Source organism: Homalodisca vitripennis, chromosome 1 (genome assembly GCF_021130785.1).
Source record: "Homalodisca vitripennis isolate AUS2020 chromosome 1, UT_GWSS_2.1, whole genome shotgun sequence".
In the NCBI taxonomy this organism is placed as follows: domain Eukaryota; kingdom Metazoa; phylum Arthropoda; class Insecta; order Hemiptera; family Cicadellidae; genus Homalodisca; species Homalodisca vitripennis.
In genome coordinates this window covers 149,869,324-149,892,377 of record NC_060207.1, presented here as the reverse complement: position 1 = coordinate 149,892,377, position 23,054 = coordinate 149,869,324, and the positions used below count along the sequence as shown (strand labels likewise).

The window sequence follows — 23,054 nt, the reverse complement described above, 5'->3', positions numbered from 1 at the left end:
TCTTTAAATTGTTATGGTTTGAAGGGCTGTTCATTTTGGTGTTTTGATCAGATGAGTAGCTTTGGTTTGCCTTGAAATGGCGGCATTTTCACCATCATGAAAACCTCCAAATATCCCTTATTCATGCTTTACTTCTCTGTTACATGCCCTCATTCATTGCTGATTGTGATGGGAAACTCTAATGTTGATCTTCTTAGTAACAATAAACCGGAGTTCAAGTATTTCAGGAATATCTTGGAATCAAACCTCGTTCAAATTGTCAATGAGCCAACTGCGAAACAGATAATACCACAGCGTTGATTGATCATATCATCGTTAGGAATTCCCTGAGCAACATGTCTGTTGGTTTGATTGACACAAAAAATTATGGATTGTCGAGGCAAGCTTATCACTAATCACAAGCTGGTTTTCTGTGACAGCCCTTGCAAGACTAAAGGAAGGGTAAGGGAAAAATTTGTTTCTTATAAAAACCTCTCAAAAGTGGCTCTTCAATAGTTTTCCTCTGAGCTCTCATCCATCAAATTGAGCAGGGTAGAACTTAAGGGTGTCTTGATGATGATGCTGTGGATATGTTAACCTCAGGCATTACACAAGTATTTGATGCATGTGTTCTATTAGTAAAAAAGCGTGTTACCAAAAAGAAAAAACTCTGGCAAAATTTATAAATAATGTATCTGACACACATAAAAAAATAAAAAAAAAACAATTGCTCGTAATGATGAACTTGCGAAAGCGGCATACTATATAGTACACGCAATAAACTCAATTACGTCATCAGAAACGCTAAGAAAGATTACTTTGAAGTAAAATTTAAATGCAGTGACTCAAAACCTTTGTGGGCAACCTTGGATGCAGGAGATCTAAAAGTAGGCTTTAGGAGATCAAAATCCCTAGATGATTTTAACCGTTACCTTGCTAGCTAGGGTGGCAATAATAAAGTGAGTGCGGAAAGAATGCTATTTGTGAGAAGGTGCAAGATAAATTTTAGTTTTGGCAGGTGATTGAGAGTGAGGTTAAGAGCGTTATCAACATTATCTCCACAGCAGCCTTTGGCATTGAGGGAATTTCAATCAACATAGTCAGAGCAGTTAGTGTTTTCTGTATTGGGACTATCACCCATACTATTAATATCTCCCTCTCCTCTGGCAAATTCCCCTCTAGATGGAAAGAAAGCCTGGTCATCCCTCTGTCCAAAAATAGCAATCCTGTAAGTGTGTCTGAGCTTAGGCCCATTTTCATTTTACCATTTCTGTCCAAGGTATTTGAGAGGATTGTGACTAATCAGTTGGTTTCCTTCCTAGAATACAGTAATGTTTTGCCTGATAGTCAGTATGGTTTCAAGAAGGGTTTCAGCACAACATGTGCTTTACTAAGTTTGACAAACTAACCGTTTTCTGATAGGAATAAGAAATTCTGTAGTGCTCTAGCAGCTCCTGATTTTTCACATGCATTTAACTCAGTGAATTTTGTATATGTTTTTGGCTAAGCTTCATTATTACAGCTCTGATCATGTTTCATCAAGGTATACTTATCTGATCGACAGAACTCAGGTAACTAGGGTGAATGATCGTCTTTCGGGGATTGCTTTCATAGAGTCAGGTGATTTGTTGAGGGAGGGTCAAGCTCTGGGCTGACAATCACCGGCTTCAGCTGAATCCAACAAAGTGTTTATTTGTTAATTTTTACTCCCCTTCAAATACAGTGTCTCTTTTGGTAATGGAACTTTGGAGGTTTCTTTAGAAGGTGTTCCTTTGAAGGTTTTGGACACAGTAAAAATCATTGGTGTGACTTTTGACAAACACTTAACCTTCTTGAGCCATGTTCCAAATATCAATCTTGGTGTAATGAATAGGTTGACAGTTTTATTAAGATTTAAAGGGTTACTCTTGGAGGAACCAAAACTAAGCATTTGTCAAAGCTGTGTTTTTCTCGTTATTTTTTATGCTCTTCGTCTTGGAGAAAGATTGTCCTTGGAGCACGGTCTTGATTGATAGGTTGCAGACTCTCGCTGCAAGATATTGTGTACGGCTGAGAAAATTTTACACATCAGCCTGTATCGCAGTGCAAACTAAGACCCTTCCAGCAAAGTGTATTTTCCAGGTTTCAGGTAGCTTGCCTTGTTCATAAGTGTTGTGATGGAAAACCTTCTTACTTCTGGGATGTTGCATTCGTACGATGAGCTTAGGGGACTGTCACACTTCGACAAGACGCCATGCTTGAGGTGCCCAGGGTCAGGCTAGAGATGGGGAGGCAATGGATTTGGATAATTTGGCCCCCAGATATAATTAATTATATATATATATATATATTATATATAATATATTAAACAGCGTTTCTCATAGTCTAAGATTAAACGTTTGGTTATACTTGTTCAAAAACAATAACTAATTTTGGAGAAGGAGTGATTTATTCCTAAATAATGAGATTTCCTTTTATTTTGTTATTAATCTGTGAATATATGTATTATGTAGTGTCTGTGTGTGTGTGAGTGTGCGTTTGCGTTGATATTTGAAAATGTATGACTTAGGTTATTTTGTAAAACAACACTGTAATGTGAGACATCGCTTAAATTACAGACATTATCTATTTTATTTTTTTCAGTATTGAATGTAGTGCAGATAGATCCTTTTGTGCTACTTTACTTTCTTCCCCCTAACTGAATAGTCTCCTAACATCATTGATGGACTCCAGATTCGAATAACTATAAAACAGATCTCTTCGTGGTTATAAAGTTTTAGAGTTAAGAGAACTTTAGTAGAATATTGTAGAGTAAAGAAGAAAATTAAAGAAGAAAAAGAATAAAGTCACTCTACTAGTATTGATCAAGGCCATTTCATCTCATGAAGGAAAACATATAAACTAAAATATAAAGCATTTTACTGTTCTGTACCATAGTCAGTTTTTGGAGGAAGTTGGTTTTCTAGTGAATATTATGTTAATAATTACAGGCTTATTAATAGGTAAGTTATAAAAAAACTCAATGGCTCTTGATTATTGACCTTGTAACAGATCAGTATCACACAGTTCAAATTTTGATGGAGGTTTGCAGCAAATCGGTTGGCGGGATACATTTAAAGTGACATACTATAAACTCATTAAATAGTTATATCCCATATTCGATTAACCTCTTATATTCAAATCATTTACAACTAGCGTTGGTAGATGGTGTCACACTGATTTGTGTTCAATTGTCCCTACCAATACTAGTGCTACCAACGTATATCTCGACTTAGCACAAGCTTAATAAGACAAGTACAGAGGCAGCAGCAATCCTCTACAAATAGAACTGCTCTAGCATCACGTTTAATTACTGTTCTCTTACAATATCTGATAACAACATGCAGGGCAGTTTATGCATACCGGCCTCATGCAAATGACGTCACCAAGCGTGGAAGCTCTTATTTATACAATCCCGTAACAAATTGTCAACTATAAACATGGGGGCAAAAACCAATCCTATGCAACCTATTCTGCAATGACTTCTTTGATGGATTTATGAAATTTCTTCACTCACATTGAGGTAATGTCATTCACAGATTGTGAAGCTAGTTGGATAAGTGTTGACATATAGTGTAATGTTGCAGTACAACTCTGTGCTAATGTGGCATGACAACTGATGTACCATCAAAATTATTTTATGAGTTGTTACTCAGTACTATAGAGACAAAAGAAAATACTACGCCACACTGCACCCTTATGTATGCCCATTGTATCCATGAAACGCAACTGCATGAATTGCTAGCCCCCAGCCGCCTGCACCCCCCCCAAACCCCCCCACCCCCCCCTCCAACCCCCCCCCCCCCCCCCCCCCCCCCCCCCCCCCCAACACCAACCAACACCACACACCCCCCCACCCCCCCCCCCCCCCCAACCACCCCCCCCCCCCCCCCCCCCCCCCCCCCCCCCCCCCCCCCCCCCCCCCCCCCCCCCCCCCCCCCCCCCCCCCCCCCCCCCCCCCCCCCCCCCCCCCACCCCCCCCCCCCCCCCCCCCCCCCCCCCCCCCCCCCCCAACCAAATATTTTTTCCCCCCCCCCCCCCCCCCCCACCCCCCCCCCCCCCCCCCCCCCCCCACCCCCCCCCCCCCCTAGTTAACAATGTGAGTAGACTCTAAAGAAACATTAAATAAAAATGGAAGTTTTACAAAAAATCTATAAATAAATAATTTTCTAGTCTAAAGTAAATCTGTAAGAGAACACTAACAAAAGTTCTTTACATTTATATATTATACATAATTTAATTTATATGAATCATGGAAGGTGGTTTTAAAATGCCATCATGGTGTGTTTATAGCTTTGGTGTTATTCATTATTCAAATTAACATCAATAATTTAAAATTGGTAATTACTGTTTAAAAACATGTTTCTTGTAAATGCATCTTATAAGTCTGCATGTTCTTATGCAGTTTGACTTACTATTGCGATCACAAGGAATATCAATGGTGGGTTTACTAGTATTATTTAATTTTATAAAAAAACTTTTGGTTATACAATTGAATGCAAAATATTACTAAAAAAGTAGTATTTTATATCAAACATTGTATGAACCTAATAATCTTGAAATCACAATAGTGATCTCCTTCCTTTCCTTTTTTAATTTCATTTTTCTGCATTTAAATTTATAACTGGTACAGTTTATAACTATTATTAAGCAAAAAGCAAAATGAACAATGTGGAATGAGTTAGTACTAACTGTATATAACAAGTGGTGGATGGAACATTACTCTGGTCTGACAGTCGGCCTTGTTGTACTCAGTTTGGTTTGTAGTGGGGTTGGTGGACTTAGACTGATTAGCGGAAAGTGGAATTGGCTGGGCCCTGCGGTGCCTGGAGACCGCAGGATCGTATAGCAGTGGCAGTTCTCACTTGCATTCTGCGTTCCACCCAGCGTTCCACACCGTTAGGGACACCTGCGTCAAGCTCGTACAAACAGACTGTACATCAGCACACCGCTCTTTTCTTCTCACACTTGAATCCAGTCGATCACATTCGCTGTACATTCATTGCCGTGTTATTGGAAGTGGTACTTTCTTAACTTTATAACAATATGGTATTCATACCCAACTATCATTCATATAAATATTATTCGCAATAGTATTGAATATATATTAATTTAAGAGATCTAGGCTGCATTTTAGACATTGCAAATATGTTCACAGACATTATTAATCAATCTAGAAAATGTTTATTAAAAAAGAAAATATCAAGCATTTTTGATTGAAATTGTATTGGAATATTTAATTAAAATTACGATCATTTTGACCATTATGAACTTGTTAAATTAGCAAAATTACATTTAAATAAGTGTTTAGTGGAAATCATACCCATTTTTCTTGATACTATTATTAAATCATTCATAGAATTATTTAATAATGACAGCCTGTCCTATGCAGACAGGTTGACTTACTCATGAAATTAGTGCTCTCAAAAAGAAACTTTATTTGAGTAAATGTTCATAAATTTTAACACAAAGCTTATGAATGCTGTCAACTTAAGATGGTTGAAGTAATAAGTAAGTGCTCCATGATTGTGCATGAGAGACATTACTGTTAGCACTTAATATGAGCACATTTGTTTCTTTGGTTCATTATCTCCACATTTATGTCACTATGGTTTGTCAGTATTGTGTTTTATGTTTACAGTATCTGCTTAAAATATTTAAAATTGAGACTCCATAAATTGTGAGACTTTTGTCTGATAATCAGGTTTTGAATGCAAGAAATATCAAGGCAGCCAAATCCATTACCAGATTTTGGAGATTTACAATTAAAGTGTCATAAGTGACAGAATGGTGCAAAAGATGGTTTGAAAATGTACGAAGAATAATGATAAAAAAACCATAAAAAGAGACAAGTTTGCAAATGTTTTCATTTGTATAATAATCAAGGCATAGTAAATTTTAAAATTTTGTATACTTAAAAAACTTCAAATATGTCATAAAGCCAGAGAAAAACATTGCAGTTGACGAGATCATGGTATCCACGGCATGGACACTTTATTCTTAGGCAGAATAACCTCAACAAGACACACAGATATGGGGTAAAAGTTTAAAAACTGTGTTCTGGTGAAGTTGTCACATAAAACTGTAGAAAGAGTTAATATTCCAAAGTAGCTTATTAGAAGGAAATCAAAAGAGGTGAAGTATCAGCCCTGGAACTTGAAGAGTGACAAAGTAGGCTGTGGGAATGTGTGTCCTCATGATTTCAACCCATACAGAAGACCACAGCATTCTACCAAACACTGGTTGAAAAGTTAGGGAAGGTGAATCCATTTTGAAGCCATCTATCTGGTGCTGGTATATAATAAACCAAAACAGGTTTATGTATCTGACCAACTGTTTTCGTATTTAATTCCTCTCAAAAAAATTCTATTCATTGGTACATGAAAGTTGCCTTAGAACTTCTTGGCATATGTGTTGTCAATGGATTTGCAATATAGAGTTATGGGGAAAATTAAAAAAGACTGAATGAATACGCAAATATTCCGGCAATGATAGAGAAAGTGATTGTTGTTTCAGAAAAAAGACCACAACACAATCTTTATGCACACGGAGAAGCCAGAAAACGGCCTCTGCCAAGCTAGCTCAGTGGGAAGGGCCTGTTCGAAGTTCTCATAAAAAGAATTTTTAGTTCTCTCCCCCGAAGTTCTCCCTTAACAGAATTAAGACAAATGAAATGAGGAAGAAAACTAAAAATGTCATCACATTTTGCAATAACTGTCCAGACTCTCTCTCTCTATGTATATCTTAGAGGGTATAGGTAAACTGCAGGATTGGTACAGGTAAACTTTACCAATCATATACATTTTAATTTTTGCTTAAATATTTTAGAATCTGTTTTAATTTGTTTTATTTTTTTTACATGTGAGATTGTATAATAATGCTTGTTCATATTTATAGTAAAAAATAAAAAAGTACTGCCAAAAAAACAAAAACAAATACATATTTCACATATGTAACATATACACACATTCACATCTGTTACAATACAAGATCTCATGGAGAACTAAACTCACGTGTTTCGCCAGGTTGGGCACTATGGCCCGGCCCGGCAAAATAGTCCAGACAGGCCTTGAAGCTCTTGAAGCGGTTGAGATTACCAGCACAGCCATGGTAAGTGAACGCAACACAAGTCTGCTGCTGTTCGTTAAATGCCCATCTTGTGAACTCTCCATCCAAACACGGTCCAGAGTCCACAGGCAGCTTGCATATTGCTACACATGCACCCGACACCACATGCAGTTATCTGCTTTACTACTGTTATTCCTATAAAATACTGCCTGCGTAGTACAGTTTAGTAACTACAGGTAAATTCTAAATAAAAAACATAGATAAGCTGAATAAAGAACTAGGCAAGAAAATTTTAATATTTAATTAAAAAATATTAGTAATATTTTGAAACTACTGCACACATATTGTTAAAATAGCATTAGAATAATTGAACTATTTTAAACATAAGTATTTATAAAGCACTTGACAGAGCCTTTTTAAAATAGTATCTTGGTCTGTCCATGGATAACTTGTGACAGAAAGGTCCTGGAGATTTCAAACTTGGCACATAGGTTCCTGTTGGTCCAAGGCAGAACTCTATTGATTTTGGAGTCAAAAGATAAAAAAGGGTGAAAAAACTTCTAAACAATTTACATTAGAGACATGGGTAAAAGTACAGCAATAAGTAAATTGCAGTGTAAACATATTGTAAATAAACTGATTACAATCATATAACATTTTACCATGTGAAATAGTAACACAAGTGAAGAAGTCACTACTTTGGATTAGTTGGTAAAAATTTTTGTTGGGTCTTCAATAGTGCATTATCAATTTGTTAAATTTTTACTTTATTTAAAAATATGTTTGTAATAAGACTTTTTTGGCTTTTAAGGGCTTCAGTTAAATGAGCTGAAAATATTCAAAATAGTAAACAACTCTGTATTAAATAAGTTCGATCAAAAAGCGTTGAAAAAAAGCCGAAAGTGCTCTTTTAATTTACTTACTGTATAACATGTTTTAAGTACAATAGTGATAGTTTACTCTTTTATTCTGATAAAGAAAATAACTTTATCAACTGAAAAGTTACTGCGGTCCAAAAGAGTCAATACGACCAATTAAATTCACTTACGGCTCTAATTTATTTAAGTTCCTCAATTGAATTTATGTTGTTGCACTGAACAAGAATAGAGACATATATGGGTTTTGGAATCCAACTTATATTTTAAAGCGTTTATTTGCGGAATCCAGTGTTTCTGGTGTTATAAGTAATATTGGTATTTACTCCGAAGAAGACAATATGTGCATACATAAGTTTAAAAGACTGCTTTAGTCAATATGCATCTACTTCTGTTGCTTGTCCTCTTCTTCTGATATATGGGGAAGAGTGTGCCATCCCTTTGTTTTTCCTTTAACTACAGTAAAATTGTTAAGGGAGACAACCAGTTTTTTTTAACTTTATGTGTAAAACATTCACAGATTTGTTCATCAATCAAGGTATTAGAACACTGTTTAAAATTATTTTCAATTCATTAGATGGTTTATTCGCCACTGGTGAGCACTGTATAATTAATTATTCAATATATTTCTAAAATTTCATTGTAAACAAATGTTTTTTCCACTTTAATGAACTTCAGCTGAAAGTGTCAACGAATGTTTAGGGTCAGTTAACTTTGGATTACATGTCTTAAATATTATAATTATTTTCCAAAATGATTAAACACCCTAAGAAATTGTTCCAATGTTTCTCAACATTTAAACCATTCATGGACTTCTACAAATATTTCAAAACCATATGTAGCCAAATCAGTTTGTTCATAAGGTTTAGTCTGTATTAACAATGAAAGCGCTCAAAAATATCAATTTTTCGCATTATACAAACTTTCCCTACTTTTCATGATACAAATATTAGTGTATATCATACTTAGAAACCTGCTCTAGTTCATAGCAAAACCAACAGAGAAAACTGTAGCAAAACCCGTTAAATAGTTTAGAAAATATCGATGCACAAATAGGCCAACAAAAAAAGCTACTAATTAATTTATACTATGGATTGATATTAAATAATAGTGATTAATATTGAATATGAATTTTTATATTAATAAAGTGGTTTACATACTTTTTAGATTACCACATTACAGTTTCAGATTACATTAGATTACAGTTTCAAACGTATACAGTGTGATTCGGCACTTTCTGGGTCAACAAAAGATTTCACCCACAATTTTGTACCAGAGGTTAAATGATCATTTGCTGGGAGTTTGGGAAGAGGTATTAAGAGATGAATGCAGGTTTTTCTAATGGTTTTTGACACGATAAATTGAATACAAGTTTTTTTCAAACTCCCAGCAAATGATCATTTAACCTCGGGTACTAAAATTGTAGGTGAAATCTTTTCTTACTCAGTAACAAAGCATTTCTGGACCTATGTTTATATGAACTTTTTCAATATTTTTTATAGTACAATAAGGTCAGAAAGTGCCGGTAACACTACCCGAATCACCCTGTAGTTGTTATTCATCACTATACCTCAGGGGTCTATTATTATTCCATCATTGGAATTTCACCACTATACCTCAGGGGTCTGTTATTATTCCACCATTGGAATGTCACCACTATACCTCAGGGGTCTATTATTATTCCATCATTGGAATTTGTTAAACTTTAAAAAGGTTAAAAATACACAAAAATACTGAAACAAATATTTATCAAGAAAAACACAGGCCTATGAGTCAACACGGTGTCTGATCATATTTGGAATTTACCAAATACAGAAGGCTGCATGTACAGATTTTTATAAATGTGTATAAACATAATTGTAAAACATGTATTCTATAATTGAGTTCATCTATTTTCAGTATTGACTCACAATGCTATGTTTACTCATTGAAAAATATTTGTGTTGATAATGTTTCTGTGAGCAATGTTTTTTATCTTTTAATTTTTAAAATTTGATAAAATCTGATGATGAACCAACTACAGGTTTGAAACCACGGTAACCCAACAAGAAGGATATATCAAGAACGGAAAACTGGTACATGAAATGTATAAATTAATATACTATTATTCTGATCTGGAGGCTTATAACAAAAATTAAAAATTAAATTTCTAGTGGCTTTTTTTAGTTATCAAGCCAGTGGTTTTAAGCCAGTCAAAAATACTTTAAATGGTTGCAGTGCTTAGTGCTTGTGTTGTATGTGTTTTGGGTTACAACTTTAACATTTTTCTGTTGTATTACTGGGACTGGATTGGGTGAGTATCATCAAATGTATTGTCATTTTTTTTGTTCAACCCTTCCTTCTTGTCTTCTTCAAGAGTTTTGGAACTAAAGGACTCAGTAGTCGAACAGATTGAATATTTTTGTATGGGAATTATAATAATTTACTTAATTAACTTCAGCCATTGGACTTTTTACAAGTTACTGATGACTTTTTGTCCACATATTATATGAATCTTTACCAAGCAAAAGTTAAAACTATATGGTTTCCTTATTCCACTTAACCCATAATGACCATAAAAAGAATAAATATTAATTCAGAGAGTATATCTCAAGTAGTAAAATCTGCACTTCATCTTCCTGTGGTTTTTAGATTTCTTTAACAACTTTACTGCAGCTTTATACTGAAATTCCATTATATAATCATCTGAATAAATAATCATCTAGCTCTGTGTCTGCTTCAGTCAATGTGTTAAACTACTGCACAACAGCTGTCTAGCTATAATACATATAATTAACACTTTCAATGTAGCTCTAAACTGATTGATCTTAAGTTGTCTTAATGTCAGCACGCTTGAGGGAACTGCTGCATTCAATGTGTGTTAATATACTTTAATTAGTTCTAAATATTTCAATCAATGTCTACAAAATTAAATAGAGATAAAGCGCACATTAATTTAATACACTGGGATAAATGGTAATAATAGCTCTAATTTAATATGAGTATACTGTATATTGTCTTACAAATGACTGAATAAAATACTAACCTTCACTAAATATAACTTATTGGGTAATTGTTATTGTGACAATAATTATAGTTGGAAGAAACATTCAGCTTTATTAGCTTTATCATAATTAATTATACACAGAAGTATGTTATTTTCATTAAGTAACCTTAACTCTATCCTTCTATCATTTACCCAACAAACATGATGTTGAATATTTATCATTGCTATATATTTACATTGTAATTAGTTTGATGAGTAATGGCCATGGGGTTTTGGGAGTTGGAAAATGATTCACCAAGTTTAAATTTGTGACTTTAAAATATAATGTGTACTCAAATTACATTTAAATAACATACGAGGTGTGATCAAAAAGTTCAAGGATTGAATTTTTATACATTTATTCATACAACATACAGGTTATTCGAATTTGTCTCCTTCAAAGTACTCCCCTTGGGAAGCTACACACTTTTCCACACCGGTGTTTCCACTGATCAAAGGCCCCAGAAAACTCTTCTTTTGTAAAGGTGTTTAGCAGCTCCGTCGTTTTTTCTTTAATTTTGTCAACTGTTTGAAATCTTCGTCCTTTCAGGGGTCTCTTGAGCTTCGGGAAGAGAAAAAAGTCTGCTGGAGCCAGGTCAGGTGAGTATGGGGGCTGAGGAATGACAGTCATTACGTTTTTTACACAAAAGTCACGGATAACTAATGCAGAGTGAACAGGAGCATTTTTCATGGTGAAGGACCCAATCACCACTTTGCCACAGCTCATGTCTCTTTCTTCTCACAGCAGCATTACGCAATTTTCTGAGGGTTTCAAGATAAAAAACCGATTAATTGTTTGACCTTGTGGAAGGAATTCATAGTAGACGACACCTTTACAGTCAAAGAAAACCGTAAGCATGACCTTCACATTTGATTTGACTTGACGTGCTTTCTTGGGTCTTGGAGAGCCTTTTGATGTCGATTGTGATGATTGGGCTTTTGTTTCCACATTGTAACCAACAACCCATGTCTCGTCTCCCGTAATGACATGATCCAAGAAGCTTTCGTCGTCATTTGCCTTTTGAAGAAGTTCCTCAGAAACATGAATTCGGTGTTATTTTTGGTCTTCAGTCAACAGTTTTGGCACAAACTTTGCTGCAACACGACGCATTTGAAGTTTTTCAGTTAAAATTTCCTGTCATGACCCAAATGAAATGTTACACTCTTCTGCCATTTTACGGATTGTTAGTCGACGGTCTAATAGTACGAGAGCGTTCACTTTAGCAACATTGTCATCATTGATTGACGTTGAAGGGCGTCTGGAACGAGCATCGTCGTCTGTGGATGTTCAGCAATCTTTAAACCTCTTGAACCACTGATGGCATCATGATCGGCTTAGACATTCTTCACCAAAAGCCTCTTGTAACATCAAAAAGGTTTCAGAAAACGTTTTGTTCAGTTTCACACAAAACTTCACACAAACACTTTGCTCTTCTTTCACATTCATTTTCATTAAACAAAAAAATAGCCAAACACACTATAAAACTAATCTCAAACAAACTGTGCTAATGTTACTTTCAGTCATGTTATGATTGATCTGCAAACACAGCTGTGTTACTGTTGAGTCAGGGGAATACAATGCTGCCAACCGCATCGCTGTGAGACATTGCATTCCCATAGTATACAAAAAAAGTCCTGGAACTTTTTGATCACACCTCGCAAATTGAAAACAAAATTATCTGTTTCTGAGGTAGTTGCTTTTTAAAATAATGGTTCTTAAACTAAAAATAATAAGCACTACAAATTCTGAAATTAAAGTTTTTTGGAGTATTAATATTTACAATTTAATTTTTATAATTTTTAAACATTTTGTAATGTCCTGGGATTATTTACACTAAAATTAATAACTATATTACATCATTCTGTTTCTTAAATTTTCCATCACCACTAATAAATTACATAAATGTTAATTCTAACGCATGCCTGGGTTAACTATTTAATAGAGGAATTGACTTTATGTAGAATAAAAAATATTTCTTCACTTGAAAAACTAAGAATGGATAACAGGATAGGAATTTTTATTCTCAAATTAAATTTTATTCACTTAGTTGCATCTAGCATTTTTATTCAATTAAAATAATTGGACACCATGATTGGAATCAGATAATAATTGTTTGGTTGTAAAACAAGTTCAATTTGGTTTTATATATATAAAACCAAAATCCTTGATCTTTCTTGCTGACAGAGTTTGGAGACATTTTCTTGGTCTTTTGGAAAATGTGTGTGCCCCCATTCCATAGACTGCATAAAGTGGTCATGCTCACTTATATAAGAAAAGTACTGTTGGAATCATTATAAAAATTGAAAAATAGTTAACATCTTGTAATGTTTTTATCACTGATGCAAAAAAGCTGATACCCTTCAATTGATAAAATCTTTGTTGTTCAAAGCTTGTGCAAGCATACCTATAAAGTGACAGTTCTCACTTGTGTTGACCGACTTCATCACAAAAGCTACCATTGGAGTTGGTATAAAAATTACTAAATAGTTGATAACTTGTGCATTTTTTATAACTATACTGGTTTTTTTGTTATATGAATTTAGTACTTTTCAACAGGCACCATGTTGTTAATATTAAAGCAAATCACACTGTTATTTTTAATAATTTTTCTATTGCTTATTACTACTGATGTGCCAAGTTTGATAGCTGTAGATTTACTATTTCTAGAGATATTAATGTTTTGATACAAACATGGCAGCTGGTGGCAAAACGGGACATTTTTTTAACCTATGTTAACATTACATTTTTGGTTTGAAATTATGTTTACTATCACCCACAGAAGTATGTGACACCCCTTTGTGAACACCCTGTATATAGACAAATTGAACTTATATACATTGAATATAATTTAAAATCTGTACGTTTCTTGATTTTAAAATTTCAAATGGTCCCTGTTTACGTTGGAATGAAAAAATTAAGTTTTACGTTTTGGCACAAACTGTATATTATGAGTATGACTATATCTTTCTGTAATACCTAACAGCTCAGTTACTGGTCCTCTACTCTACATAAAGTCAATAGTTGGGTTCTAATTAATGCTTAAAAAAGACCCATAGCATGAGATAGTAATAAAAGAAAGTCTATATATGTACAAAGTTAAAAATCACAGTTACAAAATGACACTTACCGAGGTAGGACAGAGAACTATTCTGGTCCGGAATGAGTTCCTCTCGGTGGAGACAGATGCTCTCGCATTCACGCAGGGAACTGAATCGGTTTGCTGAGCCATCACAACCACCATAGTGGAACTCCTGGCAGGAACTAGTGGCTGGGTCGTAATACCACTTGCTGAGCTGTTGCACACATGGTCCCACATCAACTGGCACATTGCATACATCTGCAACAAAACCACAGCTGAAAACTCCAGAAAGTGAGTCTGTTTTGCTATCTCCACCATCGATATCTATTATGTCCTTCCAACTCAAAGTCCAGTTGTGTGATTTTAAAATGGGCCAATAGAAAATGCAGAAACACCTAGGTCATACTTTACTTATAAACGGGTCCTGTTAGAAATAAAATAGTACAGAGTAGATTGGTCTGTGAATGGGTTGGACAGTAATCTCCATTTCGGTACATACTATAATAGCAAATCAAGTTAACAAGGCATGATAATGAATAACATGTATTAGTAATCTCATTCTACACAGTAGATTGTTTGTTAAAATAAATATTTATACAGCAAACATTTCATTATGCTACAGTGAATACACCACTTTATGAGTTAACTGTGGTAGCTCAAGACATTAAAAGAGTGACATGTATTCCACGAATTATAGATGGAACTTCGGGAGATAAAAATCAAACTTAAATACGATATCAAGTTGATATGGCAGTAAACTCCATATTTTACCTTACAAGACAAAAACATTATAAGCATGTAAATATATTTGTAAAAACATGAACTCAGATTTAGTTTGAATGGTTAACATCTTGAAACCGGAGTTATATATTAAAAAATGAGTAAGAATAAATGTTGCTCGATAATGTTATGAAAAATGTCAATTTTAATTTATATTGTGAAATACCTAAGATAAATATTTTGAACAAATGTCAATGGTTACCATCTTGTAATGTCTGGTTGGGTAAGACCAGCTAAGAAAATTAACGAAGGTATCTGTAAATATTGTCTCTGTAGAAATTTAGTGTGAATGTATTAAGAACTACAGCAGTTACAATTATTCCCACAGTGTTATACACTATTTATAATTTTGCATTCCTGCTATCTAAAATCCTTATAAGATATAATAAAATACATAAGAACGCACATTATTGTAAATGACCTGGGATTTCTAGTAAACCAAAATCTAGAATTCTGTTTTACTTTACTATGCATAACAACTGCATAATTTTGTTCTTTTCCAAACTTTGAACGGCTGCTATCTTGAAACCCTTAAAGATATGGAAAAAATGAAAGAATAAAAGATATTTATAACTACGTAAATAATTTTTTAAATGTATTGGTTTCTATCTATTTGGGAATTGGTAGAGTTAAAATTTTTGCATGAATGGGAATGATTTATTGGTAAAGACTATGTAACAAACCAATTCAAACTATGTGTAAGTAATCTCCCTGTACTATGTTTATTCTGAATCTATTAATAAGTACAGTTAGTTATTATGTTCACAATTATTCCCGCAATGATGTATACTATTTAAAACTGTGTACGTCTACTATCTAGAAACCCTATGAGATATCAAGAAACTCGTAAAGATACACATTATTGTAAATGACCTGAGAATTCTAAAACAAGTTTTCATTTTGCGCTATGATGTTAGATATAACATTCCTTTTCTAAACTTCAAATGGCTGCCATCATGAAATGTTAAAAGATATAACAAAAAGGTAAAAAAAATGTTTATAATCATGGGTTTATCTATAAACCAAAACTATTTAAATAATGAATTGGCTTTATATAACGATTGGTCGAGTTAACATTTTTGCATGAATGGGAATAGCTGACATCTTGAAACATTTTATTGATTAAGACTGGTTAACAAACCCATCCAAGCTTTGGGGAGATACTGTCTCTGGACCTAAATAACCTGGATCTGATAAAAATTGCAGCAGTTATTTTGTTCACAAGCTCACTTTATATTGTGCATACATATTTATATATTTAGATTTTGTGGGTTTCGATTCTGGGGGGCATGAATGAAGGAAATGCAAACAAATATTCTGAAAAACCTGTCATAAGGATGATTGCAATAGGCAAATCTATGAAATACACCTAAAATGAGGTCTAACAATTGTTTCAAACGAATTTGATTTGATTTGATAGATAGATTTTTATCAATCCTGTTTATAAGCACATTTTACTACAGTTAGTTGTTGGTTGGTTGTTGGAAACTCTCTTTTGTGTAATAATTGTTATAGCTGCTTCTAATTGATTAGTAAAGTACAATACAGTATAACATTAAACTCAGATTGCCTAATAACAAAGTTCCTCTTTAAGTATTAGCCTGGATTATTAGTTTTAACAACAAAATTATTTGAGTGATATATTGTTGAATGATTTTTATATGAAGGAAACAGGATTTTTTTGGCCATTTTCCATCGTTTAGTGAAACAAAAATTCAGTAAAACTACGTTTTGAGATCTGAAATCTGATCTCTTCTTGAGGTAAATAACTAACCTAATACATAATTACAAACTAGGTTAAAATAAACAAATAATACCAAAGCGTTGTGACACGCCTAAGTCAGGAATCACAACCACCATGTTGTGTGTCAACTTCACTAACTCTAAAACACACACTTAATAAAAAACTATATACAACACTAATCATTAAAACTGAACTACAGAATACAGGTCACAATACGTCTGCATTTGTCTACCAACCACCTACGACTGACCAGAGGCCAATAGCAAATGACGATTGTCATGGCAGAAACAAGATGGTGGCAATAAAAAGGAAGGGGGACAGGTAAGGGCCTTTTTTTATTATTATTGGTTCATGCTAGATGAACTTGGTGGTTGTGATCTCTGATTTTTTGTTTCACTGAAAGATGGCAAATGTCCGGAAAAATCCTGTTTCCTTCACAATACTTCCATCGTTAAAGATAAACTAAAAAAAAGGCATTTTATATCATCTTTAATCAACCATGGTTTTGGCTAACACATGGTCATCATTCCCCTAATTATTATAAATAAATTGTCCAGGATAAAAATGTATAAATCAGATTATTGCAATCTTTTTGAAGCGGCAACACTAAAAATGTAAGTATATTCCTTAACACTTTCAAAGTAAATGTACAAATAGGTTAATAATTTTATCTATGTTTATGAAATAACTTTAATATGGCTCAAAGTTATTTATAATGTGGAAAAATAGAATATAGCAGTATTTTTGTGCATTAAGAAAATTAATAGACAGAGTAAAGTAAGTAAAGCTCACCTTGTCCAATGAATTGTCCACACTGCCTCTCACACTGTTCAATTGATGAAAACCGGTTGGCATTGCCTTCACATCCCCCAAAGAGGAATGTCTGACATTGCCCACTTGCTGGATCATAGAACCAAGCAGTCACCTGTGTAAATAATACTCTTCAAATAAATTAGGTAGATCAGATGAATGAGACTAAACACAAAACTTAGATATCTACTTAGAGATAACTTAGGATACTCTCTTTGATCTGTTCATTTGTTGCGATATAATTTATTTTGTAATGTATTTGAACAATTGTTTATAGTATTGCAATTTTACTATTTAGTTTACCTCATTGTTGCAAGGGCCTTTGTCAACGGGTTGGTAGCAGATGGGTGGAGGTGGTGCCACAGCATGAGCAGTGGGCGGTGGTGGAGGAGGAGCCTTGCGGCATCTCTGCTCACACTCCTCCATGGTCGAAAATCGGTTGTTGTTGCCTTGACAACCCCCATAGTCGAATGGGTAACAGGCATCAGCAGCCTGGTCATAATAGAATTGTGGTTCAAGCCCATCACAAGGACCGACCACACGTGGTAGAGTGCATACATCTGGAAACACAGAGGAACATGATTTATCTCGAGTTTTAAAATAATCTCTTAAAATCTTTTAAAGTGGGCTAAATTTTAGGTGAAACTTAAGAAACATTTCCAAGAAATTACTGACTTGATAAGGACTGTTAACAGAAAAATAATATTAAAAACATCAGTTATTTTCAAGTGAATTAAACATTTCAGAGACATTGGTTGTTACTACCAGAGTGCTAATTAATCCATTATTATAAACGGTGGTCAGATAAGTAGAAATCAAATTGTTGTTTCTGTGACTGCTATAAGAAATGACGCTTGCAGCCATGTATTGGTATTCATGGGAGGGGTTTGGGGATAATGATGTGTGAGCATAGATGCAATCCTATCTCTGAAATACTATTTTTTTAGTATTGCTAGTCCAAAGCAGAGATAAAACTAGTAAATGTGCACAGTGTTTTTGGACAAATTTATAACAAATAGAGATTTAAAGCTCGATGAAGTTTTCACTAGACAGACTGAGTGATTTGGGGATATGTTTGACTGAGCTGAAAGGTTTGGGAGCATAAATGAAATAAAAAAACAACAATTATGATTTTTTGTCCAAGCTGAGTTCGGAAGGTAACACTATTTAATAGATAACTAAAAGTTAAAAACAACTTCGACTAAGAATGAATTTCCCTCATTATTCTTAACCCATTAACCTAATTAGACAGGACGGTTCTGTCAGATGATAATACATACCAGAAATCCTCGAGGTAAGTACAATGGGGAATAAGTATAGCAAAATCATAAGTTGCTATGATTTAGCTATAAAACACTAAATCATAATAAATAAATTAGTAAATTTATTTACTGCGATGTGTAAATAAATTGATCTGCACATTCAAAACATCAAGTCAGGATGCGTGATCAAACATCAGACCTTGTTATTGCGGGTTCAACACCTGCGCCTGAAGTTGAGGACTTTTATAGTCTGGTGTACACTTATATGATAGTCACCAGTTTGTGATAAGGTTACTGGGAGGGCCCACCTTCAATTAACAATGATTGTTTTAGGTGTAAGTTGACGGGATCAATGTATTCTTGTATAAATGTACCAGATCCAAAACACCCGTTATGCATTTTTTGTCTTTAATATGTAAAAAACTACTTGATTGTGTTATTTTAGTTTTGCAAAGCATTTATTATTAAGGCATGATCATAATAGTCGCTTTTAAGAGTTTAAAACATTTAAACAACAAACCATGAAAACCCTGTGTTAAAACTGGCATAAAATCAAATAATTTATTGCCGTTGATCACTTTTTCATACATGAAATAGGCATTGTCATAAATTGCATGACTCCAGAGAATCAGACCATAAGGAATATGGGATTGAAAAAAATCAAAATATGCTATTCTTAAATACTCTACATTAACATTATCTCTCAATTTCTAAATCAAATATCTAACCCTAGAAATCCTACAACATATATTTTTTATGTGATGAGACCAATTTAGTTTTAAAGCAGTGTATATGCCAAGTTACTTTACTGGTTGAACCAACTGAGTTTGAGCTGATAAGCTTAATGCAATATTTTGGGTTTTATTTTGATTTACAAAGTAATTTGTTTGAGGAAAACCAATTCAAGGCTTCATCTAACGCTGACTTCATGGTCATTTGAAGATTGATGAGATTCTTATTGTAGGAGAAGAGAGAAGTGTCATCTGCATAAATAACAGCACCCACATATTTATTTTTTGGCAAATCCTTTATTAAAATATTAAAGAGAAATTGGCCAATTACTGATCCTTGTGGCACTCTAATAGTAACTTTCTTCACAGGTAAATTTTGACCTTGAGTTGAAACATATTGATTTCTATTAGTTATATAAGAATTGATAAGTATACATAAATATTTTGATAACTCATAAAAATGAAGTTTATTCAGAATAATATTAAAAGGACACAAATGCTTTACTTAAATCTAACATAAAGAGAGCCACAGATTCTTTATTGTTTATTGCATTAAGGGTATGATTTACAATATCCATAACAGCAGTTGTTGGATCCATTCAAAGCCAAATTGTGACTCTGTAAAAATGTTTAGAAATAAAATGAAAGTTGCTTGTGCATTAGAGACTCCAATATTTTAGAAAATAGAAAAGATTGGGGACGATAATTATTAGGTAATTATTTGTCACCCTTTTTTTATAAATTGGAACAACTTTTGATACTTTAAGTAAATCTGAATAATATCCAAACTCCACACATTTATTGAAAACGAATTTTAATGGTTCTTTAATAAAAGAAATAGTTTTTTTGTTTTACCAATTAATTTGACATCCAATACAAATGCATACTTTTAGAGTTTGATAATTTTTAGTGTAATCTTTTCTACTTCATCTGGCTCAACTGCTTGCCAAAAATGTTTCAGAAGGAACTGGCTTATCACCCTCAACAATATGAGGTGTTGGTAGGTGCAATACAATTTGAAAGTGGAATTTATTTAAAAAATCATTGAGTAGTTTTGAATCAACTTGTTATTGCTAGAGAGTTGCTGATAGAATGATCCTGTTGAATGATTTTCCAGCCGGCTTTAAAAAATATATGTTTGGTGAATTTTTGAAAGATGGTCTGAAAAGTGGTCAAAAAGAGCTTGCCACTGTGGAAGTTTAGCATTGCCATTTCTAGGGTTGATAATTAATAGTTAAATTAATTATATTTGTATTAAATATCTCCAAACAGAACATTCATATGCAGAATGAACTTAACTATTCTACTGATTTACCTTGCACATTTCCACATCTGCTTTCACACTCTTGTTTGGAGTTAAACCGGTTACCATTGCCTCCACAACCACCATATAGGAATTGCTTGCAAACCCCATCTCTGCTGTCGTAGAACCACAAGGCAAAACCAGTTTTACAATCTCCAACATCGTCCGGCAGGAAACACATATCTATAGGATATAAAATTATTCAAGTTAATTTTGTTTGGTTAAAAAACCAGTTTAAAAGTTAAGTTAGATAAAATATACTGATATATATATATATATATATATATATATATATATATATATATATATATATCAGTATAGTATAGATATATAGATAGTATAGTATTCCTTATATATATATATATATATATATATATATATATATATATATATATAAATACTGGTTGTAACCTCTGAGGTATAAAAATTAACTAATAATAAAGTACCTATAGTAAGACCGATATTAAGATGGCAAAACTTCATTGTATTAAGGACTTTACTGTTCAGATCTATAATAAGAGATTTACTGTACAAATATTGAGTTTCTAGGTGTGTCAAAAAATGTGTTGTAAAGACTTGTATATTTCTTGAAATGATTCAAAAATCATTTTAGTAGCAAGAGTAAGATAAAGGGTGAAATTTGACTAGTTCTAACCTGGAGTAAAGGGAGGGGGAGGTTGGGGCTGTGGCGGGGCTGTGGTCAGTTCATATTGTGGTGGCTCATATTGTGGTGGCTCATATTGTGGAGGCTGAGGAGGAGGTGGCGGAACGTAGCCCTGGTCACAGCTGTTCTTGCATTCCTCCTCTGTCTGGAAGTTGTTGCCATTTCCACCACATCCACCATAGTAGAACTGGCGACATTGTGCCTCAAGAGAGTCGTAGTACCAGCGGGCTGTGTAGTTATGGCACTCTCCCACCAGAGCAGGCAGCAGGCAAGTATTTTGCTCTGAACAGTATTGTTGATTCAGATTAGAAAATGGCAATACTGTGACTTAATACCTTGTTAATGAAATCAGTTACTCTTGTCAAGTATTTTGAAAACATTCAGTAATTTTTCCAGAAAATATAAATGGCCTTGTTGCAGACATTTTCTATCGTTAAAAATCTTACTGTTTATGTGAAGGATTTCGAAATCTGAGTAGGTATCAAAATTTGACAATAGGAATGCAATAAAATACTTTATTAGGTAGGTTTCATAGAAATCTGCCAATTGCAATCACTTCAAAAGTAAATTTCCAGGAAATGTTTGGATTTTTTCCGATCATAGCCCTTAGAACTCAAAACCAACAAAATAAAAAATGTATGTATATCATTTCAATAAATATTGAACTAGATGCAAAAAAAGTATTTGCACATAGCTTTGATGGATTCGCTAGCCAGGCTTAAACAGTAACAAGTTTTCAGAAGGCAGCCATTCACATTTGTGCAAAAACTTTATCTCAGGTAATGTACAACATAAATCGAAATTGACAGTTTATATGAACTTTTCAAGTAACATTTTGTTCTTACTAATTTTTCAATAACTCTTAACCCTTTTATGACCGGGAAGCCTCAAATGTACATAAACTTATTCCTTGCTTAGCTTGGATTTAAAATAATAAAATTTACAAAGTTTATTAGCTTCAAGATTGATGCTGATCGCTTTTGAAGGTTTAATATGGTGGCCGTTCAAAAGTTTCAGAAGTGTACAGTCAAATTGTTATAAGTGAATGTGTTTACAAATAAAATGATTTCGAACTCATAATAACTAAATTAAGTCCACGTATTTAAAACTAATTTGTATGCCCATAACAAATATTTTCTTGTAAAGTTTGAAAATAATGACAGACTTTCTAAATATATTAATGTTACCAGCATACTAATATGCCAATTTTGAGAGCTGTCATGCCATCAGTGTTGGGCAAATTAGTGGATAAATATTGTACAGTGATAAAATAATACCACCTTTCGTTAATACGTGAATGTACTACACACAAATTGAAATTCTTTAAAAATAAAAATAGCTATTCATTACTACATTATTTTATATTTTTGTTTTGTTAGTGTTGGCAAAAGCTCATTCACATAACAATCTGTATAAATGAAGTGTTACTGATTATAATACTTACCGATCTTAGGTGGACAAATCTCCTCACAAACCTCTCTGCTCTCAAAGTTGTTGCCATTACCATCACAACCACTATAATAGAATGGCACACAGCGGTTTTCAGAAGCATCAAAGAACCATCGGGGCAACTTGTCATTGCAGGAACCCTGGGCACGGGGCAGTGAGCACTCGTCTATAACATGCAAGCGTCATGCAGGCTCTAACATGCTGTCAGTTGGTTAAACTATAGCTTTCATGTTAGTGTATCATGTTTGTAATAACAATCTTTCACT

At 33.7% G+C, this 23,054-nt stretch overlaps 1 protein-coding gene across 4 annotated transcripts in view; it reads right to left on the bottom strand.

The window, feature by feature from the left end:
* Positions 1 to 4,908: 4,908 nt before the first annotated feature.
* LOC124373818 (papilin) overlaps positions 4,909 to 23,054 on the bottom strand; it is a 195,166-nt gene continuing 177,020 nt past the window's right edge. For 2 of the 4 annotated variants that reach the window (XM_046832153.1, XM_046832162.1), the window contains 6 exons: positions 21,331 to 21,621; positions 20,688 to 20,858; positions 17,683 to 17,939; positions 17,362 to 17,494; positions 14,094 to 14,303; positions 6,976 to 7,208 (listed from right to left, as the gene is read on the bottom strand). In XM_046832153.1, the coding sequence (XP_046688109.1) occupies positions 6,991 to 7,208; positions 14,094 to 14,303; positions 17,362 to 17,494; positions 17,683 to 17,939; positions 20,688 to 20,858; positions 21,331 to 21,621 (1,280 nt within the window). In that variant the 3' untranslated portion in view covers positions 6,976 to 6,990. Of the gene's footprint in view, positions 4,989 to 6,975; positions 7,209 to 14,093; positions 14,304 to 17,361; positions 17,495 to 17,682; positions 17,940 to 20,687; positions 20,859 to 21,330; positions 21,622 to 22,783; positions 22,955 to 23,054 lie in introns of those variants that run through there. The other 2 variants (XM_046832155.1, XM_046832168.1) reach the window with 2 other exon arrangements.